The 27,941-nt window shown below is 42.1% G+C and overlaps 1 protein-coding gene across 2 annotated transcripts; it reads left to right on the top strand.

Moving 5' to 3' along the window:
- Positions 1–1,155: 1,155 nt before the first annotated feature.
- Positions 1,156–27,941, top strand: atp2b1b (ATPase plasma membrane Ca2+ transporting 1b). 2 transcript variants are annotated; one of them, XM_071909777.2, is made up of 20 exons: positions 1,156–1,351; positions 7,365–7,562; positions 8,846–9,103; positions 9,950–10,075; positions 11,201–11,407; positions 12,783–12,809; positions 15,854–16,000; positions 17,023–17,237; positions 18,271–18,513; positions 19,609–19,850; positions 20,493–20,730; positions 21,836–22,015; positions 22,106–22,193; positions 22,290–22,396; positions 23,154–23,345; positions 24,091–24,304; positions 25,230–25,441; positions 26,144–26,251; positions 26,980–27,168; positions 27,564–27,941. In XM_071909777.2, exons 1-20 carry the CDS (start codon positions 1,156–1,158, stop codon positions 27,939–27,941), a joined length of 3,765 nt encoding a protein of 1,254 aa, XP_071765878.1. The 2 variants fall into 2 exon arrangements, with proteins under 2 accessions (XP_071765878.1, XP_071765880.1); XM_071909779.2 differs by lacking the exon at positions 12,783–12,809.

Here is a 27,941-nt window from a genome sequence, read left to right as displayed (position 1 = left end):
GTATTTCTTTCTTAATATGTTGAATAGTGCAGTCTGGTAACCACGCTCCTCTGGTCTCTCCTTAACATTTTTTCTAAGCAAAGATGGGTTGTTTTTCCTGTAAAGTCCCATAAGCACAAGCTTCAACCAGCCTTTCTTAAACATTTACAGGGTTCCTACACAAGTCTGGAAATCTATGCAAAAAGAATTGGGTATTTTCCAGGTCTTGAAAAGTTTGGGACTCACACAAAAACGTTTGGAAAATTATGGAAAAATTTTATTATAATGTGCCGATGTACATGCAACCTGTTTAGACCCCTGTCATTTCAAATATTCTGGTATTTGTCACTGTGAAGAACTTCATCTTCCATGGAGTGATGTGGCAGTTAGTAGTAAGACAACTATCTATGTAAATTGTATTGAAGACTAAAATCAAATTAAGAAGATAAGGTCTGGAAAAAGTATGCAATTTTGAAATTGGCCACTGGGAGCTGACCAGTACAACCAGGCTAATAATCAGGAGCTCAGTAGCCACCAGTAGAAGCTGGGGTTTCAGTGCCTTGCTTAAGGGCAGTTTGGCAGCAGTTGGTGGGGGAGGGGAGTTTTTCCTTGGGGGAGTGTGTGGATGCCTGTAGATAGTCAAATGTTGCCCACAATGGTCAAAGTTTCAAAATGGCAACCTCCTGATCTGACATCATGATCCACCTCAAGGCACGACGTAGCACATGGAGTCATCATTTATGAAACACTGCTTTGTAAAATGACCTTTGAAAAGTGAAATGATGTGTTATTTGTATCGTACAGCAAATAGTAGCAGTAGTAATAGTGACTGCAGCGTAGTAGTAGCAGTAGTAATAGTGACTGCAGTGTAGTAGTATTACAGCAGTTTTACAGCATGCCTAAGCTGAATAAGTCTTTTATTTATTCCATTTCAGATGTAGCCTTCTAACTTCCAACGGTGAGCACTGACCTCAGCAGCCACGATGACAGCGTGGGCAAACAGGGATCAGATCAAAATGGCTTTCTATGTATCCAAGTCACACTCTCTGGAGTCAAGCGAGCCACGCCCCTGAGGAACTCAGTGGTTTATGGGAAACACAGGATTTTGCCAGTGAGTACTGTTCGGGAAGGCCTCTCTCTCACCGCCACCGCTGTTTGGTGAGTCCCAGAGAAAATATGGCCAGTAACTCTTTCCGTGGCTCCAAACATGGCCGCCGCGCCGAGGCCAATCACGATGCAGACTTCAGCTGCTCGCTCAAGGAGCTTCGCTCCCTCATGGAGCTGCGGGGACTGGAAGGAGTATCGAGGATCCAGGAATCTTACGGAGACGTACACGGACTCTGTGCTAGACTGAGAACGTCGCCTGTCGAAGGTAAATATGCTCAGTGTTTCATTTAGCCAGAAGATACATTTCAAGTCAGTGCGACCACTGTCTGTCATGAATTATGTTTGTTGTAGTTCAAAACACACTTTAAGTGCTTGGCAGCATTAAATATTTGTTTTGTAAAACTACATCAACAACAGTTCAGATCCAGGTTTGAATGCCAGCTTAGTGCATCACAGCACCCAGAAATATGAATCTAAAACATTCATTTGTCTATGTGTCTACCTGGGCAGGCCGCCCAAACACAATCAATGTATGGGAAACCCTGTATGTTCTGCACTATTCACATGTACAGTGTATGTAAAGGCTACTGTGACCTCCAGGCAGTAAACACTGGAGCCAAAGCCACACAGATGAAAATGGTCCATAGGAATTGATCTACTGTTGACCGTTGTAGTCTCCATTAGATTTAGGAAAATACGAGGAAAATATTTTATGAAATCCATGGCTTGGTTGAGTGAAAATGTTTGATGGCACAACAATAGAGGAAAGCAGATAGTAGTTGAAGGATAGTAGATAACTCAAGTCCTTGGTTGACAAAAAAAACCTCTTTATTGTAGAAATATTGAATGACATTTTGCTCCCAGTATTTTGGAAAGGGCCTCAGAACAATGTTGTGAGTTGATGGTTTGTGGGTTCTATGGGTTCTTCCTGCTGATCCGGTCTACAGAGCGAGGCTGTGTGTCAGATGTCGGCTCAGCATTGTGAGCAAGGCGGCTGGCTGTCTTTACTTCCACTGGTCACACTACATGGCTACCCAGGGTGAGAGTAGCAAGGACAATGAGTTATCATCAGGGAGGTTTGACAGACCAATGTGCCAAGTTATCTTGTTAAAATCAAGGAAGGATTGCTCTAAAGAAAAGCTTAACAAAAGGAGCGGCTGTTTATATTGATTGGCTTATTAAAGCCACGTAGGTAAATTTGAAGGTAAACAGGAAGCTAGCTAGATAGTTTTGTAAACTGAAAGTTCTGAGTTTACAAAACTCCACTCTCGTGAGAAGAGATCGGAGGCAGAACCTCAACATGATTTGAGAAATGACTCAGAATTCTGACTTTATTCTCAGAATCTCAGAATTTTAACTTTATTCTTAGAATTCTGACTTTTTTCTCAGAATCTCAGAATTTTAACTTTATTCTTAGAATTCTGACTTAAAATTCAGAATTCTGACTTTATTCTCACAATCTCTGAATTCTGACTTTAAACACAGAATTCTGAGATTAATCTCAAAACTCAAATATATTTTTCACATGTGGCCCTAATCCTCTTCCACACATCTTTATTGCCATTCATACAGAATCACCTCAGTGACCTTTACTAAGAAGAGGGTGGGGGATGGGGTGGGGGGGGTCTCATATTAAACAGAGCATTTCCATTGCTTGCTCTGTCGAGCATCATTGTGTCCTGTGTGCTCCCATGCAGAAGATGACCAGAGGAGTTTAGTATTCATGCTATACTTAGACTCTGTGTGCTGACTTTGACACTGGCTACCATCAGAACTGGGTCACATGTTGTTTGAAAATAATTCTTAGTGGCTATTTATATACTAAACTAATGGGGGCACCAGATGGGTAGGGTTTACTACATCAGGACAATTCAGATAATGCTAGATTTGTTATCAGTCATAGAGAAGTAAACTAGGTTGACTTTTTTTGGTAAGGATTATTTTTGGGCATTTTTGCCTCTACTAGACAGTTCACAGTGAAGCGAGACAGGAAAGAGAGAGAGGGGGATGACATGCAACAATGGTCCCAGGCCAGACTCGAACCCAGGACATCTAACCCTTTCTAAACCTAAACCCTAACCTAACCCTAACCCTAGCCACCTGGACACCCAGGTTGACTTTTAAATAGTCTAAACTTTGTGCCCGTGGATCGTCCCATGTGGCAAACCCCACCCATCTGGGTCAGAATTATTTGTGAATACTATTTGATCCAAGTCTTACTGTTGTAGGACTTGGATAGTGAGGGTAAAATAAAGTAAAAATTGTCATCCATTTTAATACATTTGAGCTATTGTTGATGGTGCCTACATGATTCAGTGGGTTGGTAACGTGTGCTGTGAGCTAGGCAGCGTGATTCACCGGTGAATTATTATTCCTTGCAGCAAGTGTAGAGTCTAGGCTATTTGGTGTCTGTCCTTTTCACGATGCGTCATATTTAAATTAAAAACAGTCACGTAACTAGCATTATTTTGAATGAGTCAGGCATTCAAAATAATGCATGTAGGCTCCACACAAAGTCAAGGTATGCATGTCCTAGATATTGTCATTGAAAGTTACTAGTAGGAAAACATAACTATCAAATTATTAATATCATCAGATAGTGGGTTAGGCTACATGAAGGTATTAGTGACCAACTCTGAAAGCATGCCATGTAGATTTACTTTGAACGTCTCAAAATCAAACAGGGAAATCAAACAGGAAATAAATAGTGAAGATTAATTGCGATCACATGTGGGCATACTACCTTGATGTATCTCTCTGACATTATTTAATGAAACATGAAAGCCTTTCTGAACCCTATAACTTACTGTGTGTGTGTGTGTGTGTGTGCGTGTTTGTGAAATGTATTGACCACTAACGCCTGTTTCAAACACACTGACAAAACACAGCTTTTAGAGAGATTGTGTTTATTAATGAAGCTTTTTTTTAATGTAAATAATAAAAAGTTGGAACTATACCGCCTTGCCAGAGCAAGAGGAATTTTTTGTTCAGCGGTGTGCTTTTATGAATCTCTTACAAATGATCAGAAGGAAGCGGTGGAGCCAAAATAGCACAATTGGTAAAACTGAGGCGGTAATCCCTGTTTATGAGTAGGGAAAATGCACCACCATGGTCTATCTTACTACCCTATAAGTCTAATTCTGACCACTGTAATGTCTTACCCCAAAACATGACAAATTTCACTCCTCAAATTCCACCAAACAAGGCGTTGAAAGCCATTAAAAGTCCTTGAATTTGTTGGGTTGGGGTTAGCTGTTTGGCTTTTGTCTTGGATTTAGATTCCGCATCCATCTTTGCACCTGCAGGAGTGCTATTTTATATAAATCTTACACAGTATACCTTTTATTGATTTTGATTAATTGATGACTATCAGTTGTTTTGTCTGCTATTGTTATCATTTTTCTAAAAGTCAAACAGGTGATAAGCATTTATAGGTGATAGGCATTTAGCTGAGGCTCTTAGCCTGAGCGACTTTCAATACAGATGAATAAGCTTCATTAACTAGATGGTCATCATTATATGCAACCTGTAGTAAGGAGATCAAGGGTCAAAGTCACAGCACCCTGTGGATGGTAATGAGTATTGCGTGTGTGATGCTTGATAGAACACTGAAAGGTAAAATAAGAGCCAGTTGTATAAGCTTTTTCTTGATCCTGCTTTATCTTACTATTACACATGGTACAGAGACATCAGCAAGTCTCATTCAGTACATGGAGGCAGTGCATGCTGTAGACAGCAGCCTACTCTCCATATCACTGTACATGCAGCTCTCTCATAATGTGCATTCATGCGGGCAGCAGGCTGCAGTCGCAGGGAGGGAAACTCGGAGACTGGGAGTCCAGTCCAGTCTTTAGAGACGAGGTGAGAGCTCCTGTTCATTGACCTGAAGGTTCTCCACGGTTCAAGGCGGCGGCCATTTTCCACTCAGTATCAGGTTCTGTCCTTTGACATTTGCCTTGTCATTATTTATTCATTCACCTTGTCCCTCTGCCACACACTCAGTAAACACCTTTAGCATTTCCCCCGTCTCGCCATCTCTTCCACACCCACTGCGTCACGACTGACAAAGAGCATTAAAATGTCACCAGCAGCTTGACTACATAGGAAAATCCATTAGATTGACAACTAGAGGCGAGCAGTGCAACCACTGCACTATATCTCAATAGCGACAGGTGGGGGCAGATTGATTTACCTTGAGTAATCCCACTCACCTTAAACCGCCGAGCATGCTAGTTGATTGCTCGGATCGGGACTTATCTGTCACGGTCGTCTAACATTTTTTTTATACTCCTTCATTTTGTGAGTGTATTTTTATTTTAGCGCCGGCTGCTGGAAGCCCATTGGCTCAGCGAATCAGAATATGGCTGTTGTTGTGCAGCGATAGGTCGAAGCGCAACCCGCAGGTACTGTCAGCCCGGGGTGGAAGGGAAGCTTAAAGTGTCAGAAGGAACGACGTTGCTTAGAGGGATTTAGAGGGAATAAGCACAGTGGGTCAGTCCAGAGTGCAGCGGCAGCAGCAGGCAGCAGGCCGTCCGTCCAGAGGGAACTGAGCATGTCCCGACACGTTCAGCCTCACAGGCAGCGCCGCTCCGCCAGACTGGGCTTTCACTTTAACACTTTTTACATCACTGCAGTCACAGTCGTAGTACAGAAACAACAAAAACATACAAAAATATATATAATGAAGAGAAACGATGCAGTAAATTCTAGATGTTACTACGTAAAATTATTCAGCAGCTCAGGGTTTTTGTGAGTTTGTTATTCTTATTTCTTAGTTATAAAATGAGCATATAAAGTAGCTCTCCACTTTTACAATGAATCAAGGTTATTGCTGGTGCTGCTTACTGGTAGTTATGACCGTAGCTTGTACTGTACGCTGTGCACCTCTCAGCCCTGATTACTTCCTGGAACACACTGAGTCTCTATCATGATGTAGCCTACTATTCTTGATAAAGATTACATTGTTGCCCTCTTAAGAATACTAAATGTGTAAACTATGCTCAGATAAGCACCAGGTTGCTGAAGAGGATCCACTGTAGCTGCCTGAAGGTAACAGTGGACTTTCTACTGTGTTAACCTGTGGAAAGGTATTGCAAATACACAATCATACAATGTTAGTACTTGAAGACATTCTTCCTAATACATAATGTACTTACAAGGATGTAACAACACAATGTGAGTGTAAAGTGTATAAACATAATTTTGCTCACATTGGGCCTTGTGCATGAACCATTCGTACACACCGGTTTGACCTGGTAAGACCTCTGTGAAGTCATACCAAATGTTTCCTTTAAATCACAAACTTTTTTTTAATATAATGTACAATATAGTCTGGTATATAATTTCATTGTTTGACAGAAGAACATACAGTACCTTGTCTGAGGTAGACAGTGTTTCTTGCCAATCGTTAATCGTTGCTCACAAGTGAGAGGAAATGAAGTGAAAACAAGCTGTGAGTGTTTCATGTTTGCCTGACTGAGCTTTCAGAACGGAGCTTCGACTTTTCCTCGGTACTTTTCTAATGAGTAGAGACAGCTTACGGTCAGCGACTGAGCAGCAACAAAAGTCTGTCAGAGACGTTCAGCTGGACCTTCATACACTCCCAACGTCAGCTTTGTTTTCTATCAACTTGGCCTATCTGCCCTCGCAGGCCATACAGTACATGCATTCATCTACTACAACTACAGGGAGTTGGTTCTATGAATATGAAAACTTAATTAACACAGACTGCATGTAAGAACAGGAATAAGCTAACACAGACAGCAATAAATCATAAACTAACTTGCAGAGGATGTAATGCTACATGAGTGAGTCAATGAACACCGACAACATGTGAAAACATGAATACAATAATTACTACAGATGGTATGTAAGTGTGGCAGTGAGGCCTAGGGCAGTGGTTCTCAACCTGGGCGTCGGGACCACCCAAGGGGCATGAGATAATTTGGGGGGGGGGGGTCGCAAGATTTATGGGATAGAAAAAAAACTTCTTGTCATGTCTATTTTTTTCATTTTCTTTTCTATCATTTTTGCTTTTTTCTTGTGAAATACTGAATAGTTTTCAGCTTCTCTGCCTCCTCTGATAATGAATCAAATGAAACAACCTGAAAAATCATTCTCTGGTCAGACTCACTAGTCCAACCAGTCCTGTCCTGTAGCAAGACACATCACCCCTATCTGCTCATTCATTGCCAGTTGCTGTAGATAAGAGTGTCTGATAAGTCTAAGTTTGAATGCTGCACATCTGATTTTTGTTTCTCTCTCTCTCTCTCTTCCAGGGTTAGATGGGAACTCTGAGGACATCAGCAGACGGAAAGAAGAATTTGGACAGAACCTTATACCTCCCAAAAAGCCAAAGACATTTCTTCAGTTAGTGTGGGAAGCCTTGCAGGATGTGACTCTAATCATTCTTGAGGTCGCAGCCATAATATCACTAGGCCTTTCTTTTTACAGACCCCCAGATGCCGAAAGAGAGAGTAAGTCAACAAACAACATCTGTTTGTTTTTATTTCAGAAAGCCTGAAGTGTTTAAAAATGTTACATAGTTGGGTGATTGAACAGATAGACGAGAATATACCTTATACAATATACATACAATATTTTTCAGCTGTGGATATTCTATTGTATTGGATATATTAGCTCCAAATGAATACTCACATGCTCATTTTTTTCACTATTATCAAGTTACAATCATTCAGGAGTGAACAAATGAGTTGAGAAAATCCCTTGGTTTCTTAGCCTGTGAAGAGATTACATTGACCTGCAAAGAGGCTTTGTAGACTCAGTTAAAATATGCTTGAACTGATCCATGATTTTACTCTGCAAAGGCTGCTGTGTGTGTGTGTGTGTGTGTGTGTGTGTGGTGACAGGTACATGGTGTACTTCCTGTGAAACATGGGGTACTTCCTGTCATGTCACCATCAGGTCTATACCTGTGTGGACAGAAAGTATGTTCATCCCTTCATGGCTTTCCTTGATGTGTTAAGATCAACTGACCTACCTTGGTAGGTCAGTTGATCATAGGGTTGAAAGATATTGACAAAAAATCGAATCGCGATTATTTGACAGAATATCATCACGTTTTTCTTGTCATAAATGTTATGACAAGATAAACTTGTTGAAATTATTTAATGAAAAGTGATTTTGTTAAAAAACATTAGATGTCAGTGTGCAGGATTTACTGAGTTTGATTCTAATGAAAGGTTTTCACCAATATTGGGCTTGATTCATGGACCAAAGATTACCTGCAGCTCTAAAACACCTTGTTCAGAAATCCGTCTTGGACATTCCTCTCTCTTAAACAATTAATTGCAGCCTCTGCGATTTGGATCTTGCAGAAGTTCATACTGATATTTCGATTAATTTTTCAGCTCTAGTGGATTAAGAGCAAATACCCTGTATTCCCAAAAATATAAGTTTGAATCCAACTCAAAACCTTTCTGATATCCCAAACCTCTCACCTCCTTAACAATAAGAGAGAGAGTTTTGACTATTGATCCCCAAAGGGAAATCCTTTGTCTTGCCCCCTAACAGTGAGGTCAGAGGTCAGGGTCTGGAGCTGGTAGGGCCTCAGTGGCTCAAGAACACTTCAGCAGGGTGGGGGGGTGAACCCTGGTTTTCCACGCTGCTGTCCTTACTTTCTGTCACTCTCTACTATATGGTGTCTGATAAAGCAGAAGTCCCTTAAAAATAATATTAAATAGCCAAAGCAATGGGCCGACGTCACAAAAAGACAAATCAAGCTTCCCTTCTGTTCCAGACTGCGGGACGGCAGCGGCCGGGGTGGAAGACGAGAGCGAAGCGGAGGCCGGCTGGATCGAAGGCGCCGCCATCCTCCTGTCGGTCATCTGCGTGGTTCTGGTGACGGCCTTCAACGACTGGAGCAAAGAGAAGCAGTTCCGTGGCCTCCAAAGCCGTATCGAGCAGGAGCAGAAGTTCACCGTGGTGCGCGGCGGCCAGGTCATCCAGATCGCCGTGTCCGAGATAGTGGTCGGCGACATCGCGCACGTCAAATATGGTAAAAAGCGGCTGATGAATGCCTGCAAATCAGTCGACTGCACACACTGCATACACACACATGCACTCATACCTTTGCAATTAATAAAATATCAAATCAAGAGTGAAAACTGTTTTACCCTGGCAGCCATATGTGTATATAGGCAAGGCAAGTTTATTTATATAGCACATTTTGTACACAAAGGCAATTCAAAGTGCTTTACACAAGGTATTTAAGAGATTAGATAAGAAATACAGGATATGATAAATAAAACAAACAAATATAAAGAGATACAGTGTATAAGAAGAGAGAATAAATAAAGAATTAAAATGCATAAAAAGAGAATAAAGATCAGGTTGAGGTTCAGAACAAAATAGTTTTGAGCCTAGTTTTAAAAGTGGTCAAAGTTCCGGGCGCTTCTGAGATCTTCTGGAAGTTTGTTCCAGCTATGTGTAGACTAATATACTATATTTATACAACATACTTGCTTTTTTATTATCATGCATTATATGATAACTGAGCATGCTCAATAATCTGGTGACCAGAACATACATGCATGAATTGTCCTGAGGGAAGTTGTTCTCATTTAGGTTGTTGCAACCGCCTGTCAAGCTTTTCATAGCTGAAGCACATGAGTGATGCATTTGATGTAGAGCTGCTGCTTATTCTTTGTATCTATGTTGGAGATAGAAATATCAGAGCCCTTGCAAAAGCTCATTTATTTTACTCAAGTCATCATCCACTTGACCCATCTTCAGATGGAAATTAGCACTGTGTGTGCCATGTACATAGTGGAAAATGCCAATCTTTGTGTTGTTAATGTGCTTTGTGTGTGTGTGTGTGTGTGTGTGTGTGGTTTGGTTCCAGGTGACCTCCTTCCTGCTGATGGAGTGCTGATTCAAGGGAATGATTTGAAGATTGATGAAAGCTCGCTTACAGGCGAGTCGGACCATGTCAAGAAGACCTTGGACAAAGACCCGATGCTGCTTTCAGGTACTTCACTCTTCCCCTATTTGTTCCCACATCTCAGAAAATTGTAGCTGCGCTCACTCAGTGTGACGTGAGCTGTTGTCTTGCTGCATTAGTGCTCGTCAACCAGTTATTTTTCAGGTATAATTTGGTCTGGTTGTGCTTCTGCTGCCACTGTTCCCCGCACATCTATGAATTTAGTAAGCACTGGATGTATGTTTTCTCCAATAATGGCAGGCACCGAAAAGCCTCTGCCTCTACAGCCAATGGTAAATCTATTCATATCTTTGTTATTCAGACCACGAGATTGATCAGTGTTTTGACATTTTTGCATTTGTAACAATTTATTTGTTTCAACTGTTAAAAGTGTCGTCAGCCTGTGACCAACAAAAACATGTGCCTATGTTCATAACCGATTGTTTTAGATTTTAAATATCTATAGATAATTATGAAATTTGATATTTTGATTCTCAAATATGTATGAATTTGCATCATTTGTCTTTTGATTGGGAACTCTAAAAAATCACACCAAAAGACACAAAATTATGTTAGAAAGTGTGTGTCAGAAATTAAAACTACCAGACACAGATCAAAAAGTGAATTTCCCACCCTGATGTTGACATAGAAATATTTGCTAATTAAAACATTAATTAGCTTAATTAATGACCTCATTAGCATAACTAGTTATGCTTAATATATCATGGTGATTATTTTGGGACATTAAGCTCAAGTGCCTCTTGTTTCAAACTGCCACCACCTGTTTTACTTTAAAGTGGCAATTTTGTTAGATTTTTTTTTTTTCCATTTTTGCCTTTATACGACAGCTGAAAGTAGAGGTAGACAGGAAAGACTGGAAGAGAGGCTTCTTTCTAATTAGATGGAGTTTTTTCTGAAGTTAAGAAACGTTAAACTTTTTAGAGGAACGCACCTCTTTTTTTGAGTTGACCAGTCACAATGAAGAAGAGGCGGGGTTTCATGGTAGATAGACAGTAGACGTTTGCCACAACAAGCAGAATGAAAATGGAGGAAGTTAAAGAAATGTTGTTGAATAGGAACAGTGTGAATACAGCCTTATTCGCTCAATCATTCACCTGTTGACTCACTCTCTCACTCTCACTCACTCACCCCTCCTTCCTGTCTTCCTCTCAGGTACCCATGTCATGGAAGGCTCTGGAAAAATATTGGTCACGGCTGTAGGCGTCAACTCTCAGACGGGAATCATTTTCACCCTCCTGGGTGCCAGTGACGAAGGCGACGGTGAGGACGAAGATGAGAAAACTGACAATGAGAAGAAGAAAAAGGAGGGCGACAAGAAGAAAGACGGGAGGAAAAAGAAAGAAAGGAAGGACAGGAAAAGTAAGTGTAGCATCTGAAGCCACCGATTTCCTTCCCAGAAGTATCTAGATGGAGGAACATACTCACATGATGGTGTTTGAGACCAGTTAGTTACGTTTACATCACATTTTACAGTTTAAGTATTTAGCTGCTGTTCTCATCCATCCATGAATATTCACCAGAATACAAACAAACTGAGGAGACTCATGGATTAGGAGGAGTACATTATTAGTAGGTGTGGTCGTGAGCCATGACCAATCAAGTCACTTTTTTTTCCTTCCCTTTAAAAGTAGTGCGCTTTGACAAGTGACAAGTGGGGTGACGAAGTTTAGCTTTTGTAGTTTTGCCCTGCACATCAATATCCCAATGGTGCTTCTCATTTTGATGCAAATGTGGGACCAATCAGCCATCTTTATGTCCATTAAAAGTGTATGAGGAGTGTGATCTCCATTGAATCTTGTTTCAAAAAAGACATTTTTGGGCTAGAGTTGGAATTTGCATTAATTTTTGTACTGTCACTGAAACAGATTTTGTTTTTATGTTTAAATTACTGTGAAATAATGTTCTGTACACTAAAACCACTTAAAGGACATTGACAGGATTTGTAGTATGATCCCAGTAGCAACTGAGCCTTCAGCCAGGCCTGTGCTGATATGAAAATTTCATAGTACAATTATCTTGGCCGAAATTATCTCGATATACAATATTATCCCGATAATTATTAGTAAGATGAAAAGCATAAAACCAGTACTGTAATATGCGTCAATTACTTCAAATTTTATCATTTCAATCACAAGACATTTTTCTTTTTTAAACATGTTTTAATTTAAGACTTTAGAACATTTGTAAAATATTTATGTAAAACGTTTGTTATTCAGCCTCCCAACAAGGCGGCAGTTATCACGGTGGTCGCGGTAATAAAAATTAGGGCCGGTGTCATAACCGTTATTGTTTTTTACTGTGATGTATAGTAACACTGGTTATTGTCCCATCCTTACCTTCAACCCTGGCTTTCTACAAGGAATGCACTGCGTTTAGAACATTCTGACAGGCCACAGTATGACAAATGAAAGAGCAGAGAAATGCATGATGGGAAATTTGATTCCTGGCCCTGGTCCTTTTTGTGTGCAGTTTGCATGTTCTCCAGGTTTCCTCCCACAGTCAGCTGAACTGGAGACTCTAAACTGTCTATAGGAATGAAAGGGAGTGTCAGTCTGTCTACCTGTTTGCCCTGTGATGGACTGGTCTCCCTGCCTTCCACCCAGCGCATGCTGGGAGAGGTTCCAGCCCTGAGTCCTTATGAAACTCTTGCTGGATCTCAGGGTGTTCTTGTTGCCTCAGTGCTGCTAATAAATAGCTGCTGTACTGAATACAATCTTTGCTCCTTTGTCTGCAGGTAAAAAAGATGATAAAGGCAAGAAAGGTAAGCACATCACTGTTTCATTGTCATGCATAATCGCAGTGTATTGCATACAGTAAAAATATTCGTTGTTGAGTTACTAAATTAGAACCAGCCACCAGAAAAATGCTAGTAAATGATGTCTGTGTCTGTCTCATTTGTCCAGCCACTTTCACAAGCAACTGACCATATTTTGGTGGTTTTATTCTATTATAGAAATCTAGCTGGCTGGTAAACTACTGAAACTGGCTGGTTAATTATGAGTTGTGCCAAACACAGTGGACAGTGGATTCACCTTGGACTTTCATTGGTTCTGTTACCTAACACAGGTTTTTGTCACGTTACAGTATGAACATATTTAGCGTAGCATAGATGATTTTATCTTCTGTGGCCCCTCCAGATTCCACTGTGGCCTGGGGCCTTTCAAAAACATCTGCGTGTATTATAGTTGCTTTTACTAATATCTGTATTTTTTTTTTACCAAGTATGGGATGTACTTTGGGAGCAATTAGAAGGCAACAGCTTGTGACTAGTACAAACAGTGACTACCAAGATTACTGTAGTAAACTAAAGGCATTTTCACACTTGAGTTGATTACTCAAGTCCGAAACAGAGATTGTTTCAGGGAGTTTTCACACAAAATGCTTCTGAACCACGGTGCATTTGCGTATCGCTCTATGTCACCAATGTCACTTTTTATCAATTGGGCTTGCAAATATGTTTTTGAAAATGATGCTATAATATTCTACTTACTGACCGTGGAGTGGTGGACCGCAATGTAGTTTGCATGAAGCGGACCCCTAAGAGAGTTAAGAGAGTTTTGAAGATCTGTAAACTAGAACACAGAGAATGGGGACCTTACCACCGAAAAGAAAGCTGTGAACTAGAGTAATGGCCAAAAGAAGTAGGAGAGCATTCATAAATACTTCTGTGGATAGTTGGTAGGCCACCGCCACGCCCATTTATCCTGGGTTGATGAAATAATAATCTGGCTTCAGGGTGCACAGTTATCCTGACTTAGCCATGTTTCAGTAATCATGAAACATTCTATGCTGTTGTACATAATGAAATCCTAGCAAATAAAAGATTTGTTGGACAGAGATCTCACATTCAACAAACTATCCTTAAACGATTTCTTAGAGGCAACAGGAAGAGTTACAGGGAGACTCTGAGTATTGATTAGATTGTTTTGGTTAGCAGCTAACGGTCTGAGCGGTGAGCTACTGTAGTTCTTCCAACTCTATGAAAGGAATTGAGCGGTTCAGTGGGCAGTTGCACAGTAGACAGCATCACTAACATTAAGGTCTGCAGTGGCAAAACGTCAGTCCTTCAGACAAGCTTCTTCACAATGCCTAGCCCGGGTACCTAGGTAGTAGCTAGGCCTAGGTAGGCTTGGTACTTCACCTGAGGCCATATGCCCATGTGTGTGTATGTAGGTAGGTAGGTAGGTAGTTAACTAGTAGGTAGCTAGATAAGTAGGCAGTAGGTAGTTGGTAGGCTCGGTATTTGCCCTGAGGCCATATGGTCATGTGTGTGTAGGTAGTTAAGTGGGTAGTAGGTAGGTAGGTGGGTAGATAGGTAGAATGTAGCTGCTAGGCTCGATATTTGCCCTGGAGCCAGATGGTGGTGTGTGTGTGTGTGTGTAGGTAGTTAGGTGGGTAGTAGGTAGGTGGGTGGGTAGATAGGTAGAATGTAGCTGCTAGGCTCGATATTTGCCCTGGAGCCAGATGGTGGTGTGTGTGCGTCCCTGTGGCCTGAGCAGCAGGTGCTCTTGACTCCGTTTATGGTGATTAGGACCAAGGAGATTATGGGCCTTAAGCTTGGCAGCTGCTTTTTTCCCCTGCCTGCCTTTCTTCCCGCTAATAACCTCATTTACTGCGCTCGGATCAGCACGCTTACACACACACACATATACAAACACACTCGCACGCATAGGCGCAGTTGCACTAATGCCTTGACGAACGGTATTCCTTGTGCTGAGTATTGTTCATGCAGCCATGCTGAGGGAGAAGACCCAGTGTGTGTGTTTGTGAGTGTGTCGGATGATGGAGGTTTGGATTGGCTTGTAGAGAATTGTCAGCCAAGAAAGAACAATAATCCCCAGACTGGGATTATGGACCATGAGCCAAACACCAGTCAGGGCCTTTGCTGGATGTCAGATCACAGTATAGCTCCCCCTATCTGTTTCCAAGCAACATCAACATGGCCCCGCCCTTCAATGGCCGTCCTCTGGTATACAGTTTGACCTGCAGGTTTAGTCTATTATCAAGATAATGTCACTTAATCTTTAAGTTATTTTGCATTGGAAACAAACAAATTATTTTAATTCTCCAGATTACATGGCTTGCTCAGATTGGCATGTTATGCAGTGTAAAATTTGTGGCTGACATTAACATAGTTTTTTCCCCTGAATATCAGAAAACATAGCCACTGGTGGAAAATCACATGTTCCTGCAGGTAGTTCCCCAGTTCCTCAGTCAGTGTCACAGTAATCTGCCTGACAAAATGATGCATAATCTCTCTGGGCTATCTCTATAATTGTTGTTGGTGTGGAATATACATGCAGTGGTGCAACATGACTCTTTGTTATGTGATATTTTCATTCTTTCTTTGTCATTATCTATTGATTCCTGAGGGGAAGATGAGTGTTTTAATGAGTCAGTCAGCTTGACATTACTTGTTTTTTTCTCTCCTGAAGATCATTTCTCCTCAGGTGTCTCTGACATTTACTGTTGTCACATTTACCATTCTAGCATCTGCTATTAAACATTATACAGGATCTACGGTGAGGGCTTTGATGTGAGAGGAAAGCAGGAATGGCTTGGTATTAATCTCAACAATACCACAATAAAAATGACAGTATAGTGTTATGGCTAGATTTATATCTGTACATTAACTGATTTTAACCTCAAAGAATGCCTGTAAATGGTGGAAGAAGTAGTAGGTGTACCAGTAGTAGTAGTAGTAGTAGTAGTAGTAGTAGTAGTAGTAGTAGTAGTAGTAGTAGTAGTAGTAGTAGTAGCAGCAGGAGTTTTATGTGAAAAGTAATGTTTTGTCTCCTCTGGCAGGAAAAGGCAAGGATGGAGCTGCTGTGGAAATGCAGCCTCTCAATGAAGGCGGAGAAGCAGAGAAGAAGAAAACTAATCTACCAAAGAAGGAGAAGTCAGTCCTCCAGGGGAAGCTTACCAAACTAGCTGTGCAGATTGGCAAAGCAGGTACGTACAGTAGAAGCAGCTTGTGCTTGTACGTAATTATGAAGCGTATGTCTGCTATTTAACAGCAGACATAACTGCTGAATAGAGTTTGATAACTGCTGAATAGAGTTTGAAACTGGCAGCGATACTGAAGGATTAATTGATTTGAGCAATGGACATGGAAGAAATGTGAGACATCACCAGCACTGTGTTCGGAATGGGATATTACCATGCTAAACATACTACATGTGCCATAGAGTTACATGTTGCATGTAGTGTGTATATAGTGTGAGTAGCATCCAATTCCAAACACGGTCCAGGACTCTTTTGGCTTTCTGCTTTAACTTCAAGTCAAGTCAAATTTATCACAGTTACAGTCTCAATGGGCTTCACAACGCCCACATTTTAACAAAATAAATAAAAACGAAGAACGACCCCCTCTCCACTTTAGCCACACATTTCAAACAAGAAAGGATGTTTTACTTTGTTGATTGTGAAATCAACATTGATTTAGTGAAAGACGCAATAACATCAAGAAATTTCTCTCTGCAGAGATGAAAGTTGTTATGACTTTGTCTTTCCTGACAACTAGTAGAATGCAACAGTGCACAAGTGATGGCTTGGGCCCATCGCAGCCAACAGTAAGCAGGGAAGAAGAAGAAGAAGAAGAAGGGACGCGACGCACCAGAAGTGTGTTTCTACCCCGCTCCAGCAGCCTTCCCCCCTTATCCCATTAAATGAAACTCGGCTGTAGTCACACTGAGCTCCAACAGGCGCAGCTTTACCTTTTCAATGTTGTCTTCGGTAATTTGTGCATGTCAGAAACTTTTAAACGCACACCATGCAATCCTTTTATTTAGCGCTCATGTAAACACTTGCGGGGGAATCTTCAATCAGAATGATTTCATTCAGAATGAAAAAATATGGCTCATGTAACTGCTAGTTAGTGTGTCGACAGCGGAGAAAACCGTGGGGAAATGGGTTATCTCTGCCTCATACCTCTCTCTCTCTCTCTCTCTCTCTCTCTCTCTCTCTCTCTCCAGGTTTGTTCATGTCGGGGATCACGGTCATCATCCTGATCACTCTGTTCGTGGTCGACACCTTCTGGATCCAGGGTCTTCCCTGGGTCAACGAGTGCTTCCCCGTCTATGTCCAGTTCTTTGTTAAGTTCTTCATCATCGGTGTCACGGTGCTGGTGGTGGCGGTGCCAGAAGGTCTTCCTCTGGCCGTCACCATCTCACTGGCCTACTCAGTCAAGGTACGATGCAGAACTTACAGTCTGCCTTTCCATGGCATCTCTGTTCCGACACAAATGGAGTCATGCAGTGATCAAAAAAGTTTTAAACAAATCAAAACTATCTTTTATTTTAGATTCTTTAAAGGCAAAGGCTTTGGAAAGAAATTCATAGTTAGGATCAACTTCACTATTTATATTTGTCTAAGAAACTCATTTCAAGCATTTAAGCATAAGCCTTTAGATCAAAATGGCTTTAAGAGAATGAAAAATCAATCAGGTGTGTCCAAACTTTTGACTGGTACTGTAGGTCTAAATTCAATGGTCAGGTTGATAGAATAGAGCGTAGAGAAAAAACACTTTTGAGACGACCAAACACCCAACAGTGTTTAAGAGCCGAGGCTGTTTGACTGTATTTATCTATCGATCAATCAATCAATCAAAATACTTTATTCATCTCTCAAGGGGCAATTCAAGGCTTCATAAAAGAGTTCATAAACAACAAGAGACCACAATATACAATCATTCATACTCATAAAGACAAGACAACAACAAAAAATACAATGGCTAGGCCACAATATAATAGATACTATGCAACTCTGTCCAGTCCAGAGGAAAGTTCGAGCATTTACTGTTCACAAGTCTTATGGCTTCTGGAATAAAACCAAACTTATTTGAGAGGTCTAAGGTCTAGAACATAGAGAATTTTAAGACAAATTTTTAGACATTTAATACTTTTTAAGGACCTGCAGACTTCCCTTATAAGATGGTATTATATATCCCTAGACATTGCTGTACCACCTTATTAAGGCACACTTTTCATCCAAAGTGGCAACTGTCACGGTGATTTTTAAGTTCAAATTTTGATTTCTTGTCACCCGTCTCGTCTCTTCTAACTTCCAAACCAGGTTTCTATGAAGGTGCTTGCACTAATATGATTATGCAGTGTATAGTTTCATCAGATTGTGTCCACTGGTAAATAGTTTACTGTGTCAGTGAGGGTTATACTGAATTAGGAGTTGGAATCACGCCTGTTTTACTCTCCCCCCCCCCTCAGAAAATGATGAAGGACAACAACCTGGTTCGGCACCTTGACGCCTGCGAGACCATGGGCAACGCCACGGCCATCTGCTCCGACAAGACGGGCACGCTGACCATGAACCGCATGACGGTGGTGCAGGCGTACCTTGGAGACCGCCACTACAGGAAGGTGCCGGAGCCCGACCTCATCCCCGGCAAGATCCTTGACCTACTCATCCTGGGCATCGGGGTCAACTGCGCCTACACCACTAAGATTATGGTGAGCTTAAAAATAGCTTTCCATTGAGGAAGCATTAGATGTTAAGCGTTTGGCTCAGACTGCAGTCCATCTTGGAGTGTTGCCACAACAGGTCAGGTTTTAATTAAGTAGCTGCTTCCCCTCCTCGGTTTAAGTTCTGGAGAGTGTAGTAAAATCCTAATTAACAATTCTAAATTATTTTGATATGTTATCTGATTTCACTACAGTCAAATGTAATGTGCCTGGTGAACACACAAGCGCACCAAGCTGCAAGTCTTGGGATCAATCGATGCAAGAAGAAGTGTTTTCTGTTTTTGTCGAAGACATCCAAAATGGCAGCCAAATTTTAATTGGTTCTAATTCCTTCATTTTTAATGCCATCGATGTCATACTTGGTAGTCTGTTAGTCATAATGTTGATGCTTGTGCTAGGTTGGTATTGATATGCCATTCGGAGACAAATTGACAATATAATAAATACTCCACACTCTAATTTGCATATTTATAAATTAATATTCGGTCATTTTTTGACCGATTGCTTAGCTTAGCACAAACTAATTTCAGGCATGTTGAAGGCCACACATGACAATTTGGCCATCAATCTGACGTTTTTTGAAGGTATTTAAAAAAAAAGCTAATGGGTCAGTGTTCACCATGAGGAGATTCACATAAGTGCCATGTTAATTGGTCAAATGGTGTGGCAGTTATGAGGGTTTGACTTTGAGACCTTATTATAGCCCCTTACGGCTGCATTTGTTCCACTCTGTTGCTAAGCAGCGAGGGGCCAACATGTCTGTGTGCTGAAATAGAAAAAGTTACCAATGCAGAGCTGAATTGTTGAGCAAAATACAGGAAAAAAAACAAAACAATGTATATTATTATTGTTATTATTATTATATTACTATAATATTACAATTCCAGTAATAATCCCTGCTTTGCAATAGAAACCTAATGAAGGATCATAGTCACAGTGGCTGATGGATTCCTAAGTGTACCACCCTCTTTTACTATTTTACCAGTCATATAATTTTTAGACATCTGAACAATGGCAGGTAGGAAAAGTTAACCTCATTCAGATCTGGTGCTCAGTCCCCTCTGTGCTCCTGCTTCCTTGCAGCCTCCTGAGAAGGAAGGCGGGCTGCCGCGTCAGGTGGGCAACAAGACAGAATGTGCCTTACTGGGTTTCTCTCTGGACCTGCGCCGCGACTACCAGACCATCCGCAACGAGATCCCCGAGGAGAAACTGTTCAAGGTTTACACCTTCAACTCAGTCAGGAAGTCCATGAGCACCGTGCTGAAGAATGCAGACGGCAGCTACCGCATGTTCAGCAAGGGAGCCTCGGAGATCCTGCTGAAGAAGTAGGTCTCCTGTTCTGCTGCAAGCCTTCTGTTGTTCTGTTGTTTTTATGTTGTGTACGTATATATTTTTTACTTCATATCTATCCCAGGGAAGTTTTGAACATTGTATAATCTTTATTTTCAGCCCTGTCCTCATTTACATCAGATACAAACTTGTCACCTTTCAGTAATATTCACCGTTTTGATCGAGAATATTGATTTCTCTACTAGTGTTTATTTCCTCTGTGTCTTTCTTACTCCCTCCATGTCACACTCTACTATAAAGCTATAATGCATTTTGGGGTTTTTGTCACCTTTTTGACCCCTGACGTGTTTGCATCCCTGTACGTTTACAAAGTTACATACTGCTACATACAGTCACTGAGCTGCAGCAGCTAGGGGTGAAGTGCCTTGCTCAAGGGCACCGGAGCACTAGTTGTCGAGGCAGGAGAGAGCTTTTCTCCTCATTTTTTCACAACCAGTTTTGGGATTCCAACTGGTGGCCATCCATTCACAAGCCTCTTCACTTCTCTGATCTTTAGGCTACGGCCTTTTTGATGGACGGTGTTTCCCTGTGTTTTGCCAACTGGTCACAGGATATTGATATTGACTATACTCATTAGGACCTGAGCTGATTCAAAGCCTCCTGCCCTGTTTGCTCAGATGCTGCAGCATCCTGACAGCCAGTGGCGAGGCCAAGATGTTCAAGCCGCGGGACAGAGACGACCTGGTGAAGAAGGTGATCGAGCCCATGGCCTCCGAGGGCCTGAGGACCATCTGCCTGGCCTACAGGGATTTCTCCCTGGATGACGGAGAACCCGACTGGGACAACGAGACCGACATCCTCACCGGCCTCACCTGCCTCAGTGTTGTCGGCATCGAGGACCCAGTCCGGCCCGAGGTACCGCTTACACCCAACACCCAACATTATCTTGTCTTTGTCCAGGTAGACATGGAGTTTCACTATAGAAAATGCAGCAGCCAAAAGCTCCATTTTATTACAGTTATTGAATGTTAGGAACGCTCAAATCTTGGCAGATGATGAACATAGAACTCAAGAGTGACACTAAAGAAGAAAATTTACATTTTTTACTGGGTGGATCGTCCCTTTAACACTGTGGCAAGTACAGAAAGCACAGAGGTGGCAGGATTGTCTGGTGCTTATAGAGGCATGTAAAGCCATTATTATGTCCACCAAGGGCCTGAGCAGGACACTGAGTGCTCACTCACTGTAAGCCCTAAACTCTGCTGAAGAGCATTAGCTTAGTGCATAAAGGTAACATGTAACAGATTACATTTACAAAGAGTACAGATTAAAAACAAGAGAGACTAAATACAGCACAATTTCTGAGATAAAATAGCTATTTATATGCTTTAAGCTTTTCTTTTCTCATTTTTTCACAACCAGTTTTGGGATTCCAACTGGTGGCCTTCCATTCACAAGTCTCTTCACTTCTCTGATCTTTAGGCTACGGCCTTTTTGATGGACGGTGTTTCCCTGTGTCCCCTGTCCCTTATCCACTCACATGTTTATCACAGGCTCTCACATATGTGTGCACAGTCACACACACACACATTTGTTCTTTTTCATTATCCTTGTTTTTATGTTTTTGTGTCCTGTGCTTTCTGTAAAGCACTTTGTGACAAAACTGCTCTATAATAGGGCTGAAAGATATTGACAAAAAATCTACAAAAAAAAAAAACTGATGTCAGTGTGCAGGATTTACTGAGTTTGAGTATGTCCTATATACCTACATACCTATATTGTACTTGATTCATAGACCAAAGATTACCTGCAGCTGTAAAACACCTTGCTCAGAAATCCAGTTTGGACGCTTCTCTTCCTTAAGAAATTAATTGCAGCCTCTGTGATTTGAAAATTGCAGAAGTTCATATAGCGATTTCATTTTTTTTTTTTTTTTTTTTGATGAATCGTTCAGCTCTACTCTATAAGTAAACTTGACTTGAAATAATCACACACTGGTTTGATCTCTTGCCCACATTAGGTGCCGGATGCCATCAGGAAGTGCCAGCGTGCCGGCATCACAGTGCGCATGGTGACCGGGGACAACATCAACACGGCCCGCGCCATCGCCTCCAAGTGTGGCATCCTGCATCCTGGAGACGACTTCATCTGTCTGGAGGGCAAGGAGTTCAACCGAAGGATCCGCAATGAGCTGGGGGAGGTGAGACTTCACTGCCGTGCCAAACACTCATTCTTTTTATTGGATGTTTTGGAACTAAAACAGCATTTCTTTCCTTTTCTCTTTTTCCAGATTGAACAAGAACGCATCGATAAGATTTGGCCCAAGCTGCGTGTGCTAGCAAGATCCTCTCCTACTGACAAGCATACTCTAGTGAAAGGTTTGGGCTTGTGATTTTTCCAGATTAAAGTCCCTGTGGAGTTGCATGACAAATGTCAGCGAGTTACTGAGGCTGTGACTGCTGTTTTCCTGACAGGCATCATCGACAGCACAGTGCTGGAGCAGAGGCAGGTTGTGGCTGTGACTGGGGATGGAACCAACGACGGCCCTGCCTTGAAGAAAGCTGACGTCGGGTTTGCCATGGTAAACCTGAACTGTTGCTGTGGTCATAAAACTGCTGCATTGTACATTTTCATGTCAGGTGTTTAGCCAAGGCTCTTATCCAGAGCAACTTACAGCAGCAGAATAAGCTTAAATTCCTTGAGTGTATTACTGTATGTGCAACCAACAGTAAGGAGTTCAAAGGTTAAAACCCCAGTGCCCAGGCACTGTAATGCTGATGAAGCCTATAGAAATTGTATTTTATTTTTTTATTTTATTGTTTATTTTTACTGGGACAAAGAAATTGTTAGCTTCCAGCTAATTTGCATCTGTTGTCCCTGGGCAGGAAATGCACAATCACAGGACATGCTATACAATACAGTAAAACACAAAAAAACTGTACAGTGTACATACAAAACTCCCAATGTATAGTAGTGAATATACCAGATAAAATTAGCCATACAAGGCAATCATTAGTGGTGACATGATTGAGTTGATTTTAGGTTTGATTTAAAAGCTGCAAGGCTTTCAGACTCTCTGATATTGGAAGGTATGGAACTCCTAGTATTACATTTCTCCATCTTTCAGTGATTCATGCTCTTGTAATCATCGACATGATTCAGATGGAATGGAATGACAATAGTCTCCAGGGCAGAGGAGTAGCATATCTAAATATATCTAAAGTTAATAATCAAAACTCCTCTGGCGAATGTCAATATATTTCCGCTTCAATGCTCCATGAATCCTTGACAGACTGCCTCCTCGCTGTATCTAACCCGAGCTGACATTGCACCCGCAGGGCATCGCGGGTACAGATGTAGCCAAGGAGGCGTCCGACATCATCCTGACCGACGACAACTTCAGCAGCATCGTGAAGGCCGTCATGTGGGGCCGCAACGTCTACGACAGCATCTCCAAGTTCCTCCAGTTCCAGCTCACCGTCAACGTGGTGGCTGTCATCGTCGCCTTCACCGGAGCCTGCATCACACAGGTGAGAAACACAAGAATGGTAGTGAGTGAAGCAAAGTGAACAGCCGGCGCACGCTGCAGAGATTTCTGCATTCAAAAACACAGGAGCGGGCTGAGGCTGAAGGCCCTCCTACCACCCCAAGGTCCCTTCAAAAATCTGCCAATTTGTTTTTGCCTTGCTTATCAGCAAAAAACACTCATCGGAAAATAGAATTTGAGACTTTATTACTAACCGGTAGGGTGTTCTGGTCAATTCGGCATGTATATAATCCTCCAACAGCTCAAATTTTAACGGATGGGAAGTGGTGTTACTTCACAATCAAAATAGCGACTCCTTACTATCCATATGTTCCAAAAATCCACAGACAGCAGGAATTGTGGTGATGTCAGGATCCTGATCACAGCAAGTGTCCATCTAAAATGATAGAAGGTTCATTGGTGTTGATTGTGAAGCAGTCCAACCTCCCCACCATGCTGATGATGGTCTCACTCTTTATTTTATATGGAGTTTCATGCAGCCCAAAGTGCCTTACATCAATAGAAGGCAAACAGATAAAAAAAAACTATAAAACATACATATAAAAGAACAAGCAAAATGCATTGTGTAAAAAAAATCAAATCAAGTAAAAATAGAAAGATGATAAATTATATTAAACTTGGCCTTAGCGCAGGTTGTAGTGAATTAATGCTACTGATCTCAGAGGCTGTAAACACTTGAGGTAGCTTCTTTATCCAGCATGGTAATGACAGTGTTGTGGTGTCTCCAGGACTCTCCTCTGAAAGCGGTGCAGATGTTGTGGGTCAACCTGATCATGGACACCTTTGCGTCTCTGGCTCTGGCCACCGAGCCGCCGACCGAGGCGCTGCTGCTGCGGAAACCCTACGGCCGCAAGAAGCCCCTCATCTCCCGCACCATGATGAAGAACATCCTGGGCCACGCTGTCTACCAGCTCACCACGATTTTCACGCTGCTGTTTGTCGGTGAGTCGCTGCTGCTGTGTAGCTCACTTTGTCATGTGTCTCAGATGTATGTGTTTGAGTCTCGTACCAAGACTAAAAAAATACCCATCAATCCTGAAAGTGCAAACGCAAGTCAACATGATCAACACAATCGATTATGTAAATCTGTTGACGTGGATTTTTATCATCAACATGTCGCATTATTTTTCCATTTTCAGGCTGTATGCATGAAAGATGCATCTTATTAATGATGTAAAGTGCAAAGGCAGCGCTAGGTGGCAGCACTGCTCAAAATGTTCGAAATGATCGACATGCAGCAGAGAGGCGAAGAAATTTCCCTCATTTACAAGCAAACAACACAACAGAGTGTAAATCCAGTTGCACCACACCAACATTTACAGTAAAACAAAACTATCCTGGAGCCAGATCTGAACCAGATAGTCAATGAGTGTTTAGACTTCCTGGCTAACAGTGATGAAGCAGCTTGAATACACACCTGAATATGTGCTGATGGCTAGTTTTAGTTAGTAAACTACTAAGGATAACGAAAAGTGACAGCTCTCATTCAACACAAAACTTTATCATAAAACTTAGACATATAGCCATAATCTGTGATTTTCTTTGCCATTAATTGAAAAGTTCAGTGAAGAGTATTTTGTAATTTTGAATTAAGGAACATCACTCAAATACACAGTGTTAAGGAAGAAGACTGAAGTTAAAGTAATAAATTCTAATAGTAATGTGCTCTCTCACCCTACCTGAACACAAAGTATCCATGGCATTTATAGGCATGAAATTATTGAATAAAATCCATTCATGAATTTCTGTATTACTAACATGTAAGTATCTATTCTTTGTAAATTCAATCAAGCACTCGATGTTGCATTAACTCAGGATTTCAGTCCTTGTGCTCAACATAAATCCATAACCTTCACATCGCACACAGGTGAGAAGATCTTCGACATCGACAGCGGCAGGTACGCGCCGCTCCACGCTCCGCCCTCCGAACACTACACCATCGTCTTCAACACCTTCGTCTTGATGCAGCTCTTCAACGAGATCAACGCCCGCAAGATCCACGGCGAGAGGAACGTATTCGACGGCATGTTCAACAACCCCATCTTCTGCTCCATCGTGTTAGGAACTTTTATTATACAGGTAACAGTGCTGCTGTATGGAAGCTCGTTGAGGACATTTTCTTTGTTGTCTCCAGATATCGGTATGTCATTATCTTGAGATAGCAAACAGTTTTTGTTTTCCCGAGATAATGAGAAAATTATCTTGAGATCTCAGGGAAAAAATTAGACCACTTTCTCATTATCTCGGGAAAACAAAAACTGTTTTCTCAAGATAATGAGATAATTCTCTGCTTGGAACTAACATCCTAAAGGGAAGCAAATTATTCAAAACCCAAATGTTGAAGTGGGTCTACCTGGTAGTGTTCAGGGCATCTTCAGTCAAGTGTGATGCACCGGAGTTGGATTGAATTCATTCTCTCTGGAAAACAAAGTTAAATTTTCTTGAGATAACGAGACAATTACTCTCTGCCCATTACTTTATCTGGAGATAATGAGAATATTATGTTGCTATTTCAGGAAAACAAAGTGTGTCTTCTCGAGATAATTGTATACACTCTATCTCAAGAAATCAATTTTCAGTTTTATTACTCAAATTGAAAATGTGCATGGTCGTTTGTGTATTGAGTGAGTTTCATGACACTCGGGCCCTTGACTCAAGTTTGAGAAAATAAACATTGCTTTCTTCATTTCTGAAAAACCAAAGGATTAGACCAGGCCCGGCTCACAGTATTATGTCACTACCTAAGCTCCTCCCCCTGTTCTTGGCATCCTGTTCCTGTAGATCGTCATTGTGCAGTTTGGCGGCAAACCGTTCAGCTGTGTGAGTCTGACCATCGACCAATGGCTGTGGTGCGTCTTCCTGGGCGTGGGAAGCCTTCTGTGGGGACAGGTGAGACACGTGCAGCGTTTGTTTTATGCTGCTCTGCTACCAGATGGGCGGGGTTTACCGCGTCAGGGCGATTCAGACAGTGTCAGGTAATGAGTGGGTAGTGTCAATCACAGAAAACTGTACTAAATACTTGCCTGTGGTAGTCTAACCTTTCTGCCACTCTTTGTATTGTCCTATGTGGCTACTAGCCCCGCCCATCTGGCACCTAAGTAGTTTAAAACAAACCATTCAAGGTAAGGCAAGGCTAGGGAAGGCAAACTTTATTTATATAGCACATTTCATACACAAGGCAAAATCAATGTGCTTCACATAAAACAAAAAATACATAATTTGTCTAGTAAAATGACATTAAAAAGAAAGAAAGAAAGAAAAAATAGGTAAGGATAATAATACAAAATAGAAATATTCAAAGTATTTCCATGTAGTATTTGGCCGGGATCTGCTTACAGACCTTAACATTTCCAGGATAATGAAACGTACATGGTCCCGAGACAAAGTGCTTTCTCTAATGAAGGATGTGTCATTTTTTGGGGCATTTTTGCTTTTACATGATAGTCGACAGTGGAGATACCAGACAAGGAAAGATTGGGAGGGAGAGAGGGGGATGACATGTGACAAAAACCCCAGGCCAAACCCAGGACTTCACGGTTACACACCTTAGACCACTGAACCACCAAAAGTTGTGTAATTGATGAAGTGAAGGAACAGTGATGTTTGTTTTGGTGCAGCTGGTCTCCACCATCCCCACCAGCCGGCTGAAGTTCCTGAAGACGGCGGGCCACGGCACGCAGCAGGAGGAGATCCCAGAGGAGGAGCTGGAGGAGATGCAGGACCTGGACGAGATCGACCACGCCGAGATGGAGCTGAGGCGGGGCCAGGTGCTGTGGTGCCGTGGCCTCAACAGGATCCAGACACAGGTACGCCGCACGCCTGGCTCCGCCCACGCTCTCCTCCTCTCTGCCCCCACCCCCCGCTAAGCCCCGCCCCCTGGCACTCTGCACCACCGCTCTTCATTTAAGTCGGATCTTAAACCTGCAATAATCAATATCAGACCTTATAACCAATCCTGAAACTAATGTGTGCTATGTGGATATTTCATTGAGACATAATGATATAAACCAATATCGATTTAATTATTTAACATGTGATTTTGCTTTTGTGAGCTGTATCATGATATATATCGCTATCAAAAAAATCCTTATGATTATCGGGATATTGATTTCAACCATGTCTCCCAGCCCTAATCTGTTCTCTGTAAGCCTCTCTGTCTGCAGCTTTTCAGCAGCCTAACTGTCTCCATCTCGGTCCTCAGATCCGTGTGGTCAACGCCTTCAGAGACACCATGTCGCCCTTCGACGGCCTGGAGACGCCCGAGTCCCGCAGCTCCATCCACAACTTCATGAGCCACCCTGAGTTCCGCATCGAGGACTCGGAGCCGCACATCCCGCTGATCGACGAGGCCGAGGACGAGGGCGAGGACGACCCCCCCACCAAACGCAACTCCGTGGTCCTGCCGCCGCTGGCCACCCTGCCGCTGCTCCCCTCCTCGCCCAACCAGAACAATAACGCCGTGGACCGGATCATTCCTCTCCACAAAGACGGCTCCAAGGCCGGTCTGATCCCGCCCAACTCCGCCGGGCTGCCGCCGTGTCCAGGGAGTCCTCTGCACAGCCTGGAGACCTCCCTCTGA

This window comes from Centroberyx gerrardi, chromosome 4 (genome assembly GCF_048128805.1).
Source record: "Centroberyx gerrardi isolate f3 chromosome 4, fCenGer3.hap1.cur.20231027, whole genome shotgun sequence".
In the NCBI taxonomy this organism is placed as follows: Eukaryota; Metazoa; Chordata; class Actinopteri; order Beryciformes; family Berycidae; genus Centroberyx; species Centroberyx gerrardi.
The sequence above is the reverse complement of the archived record's forward strand: the minus strand, read 5'-3'. Positions and strand labels throughout refer to the sequence as shown.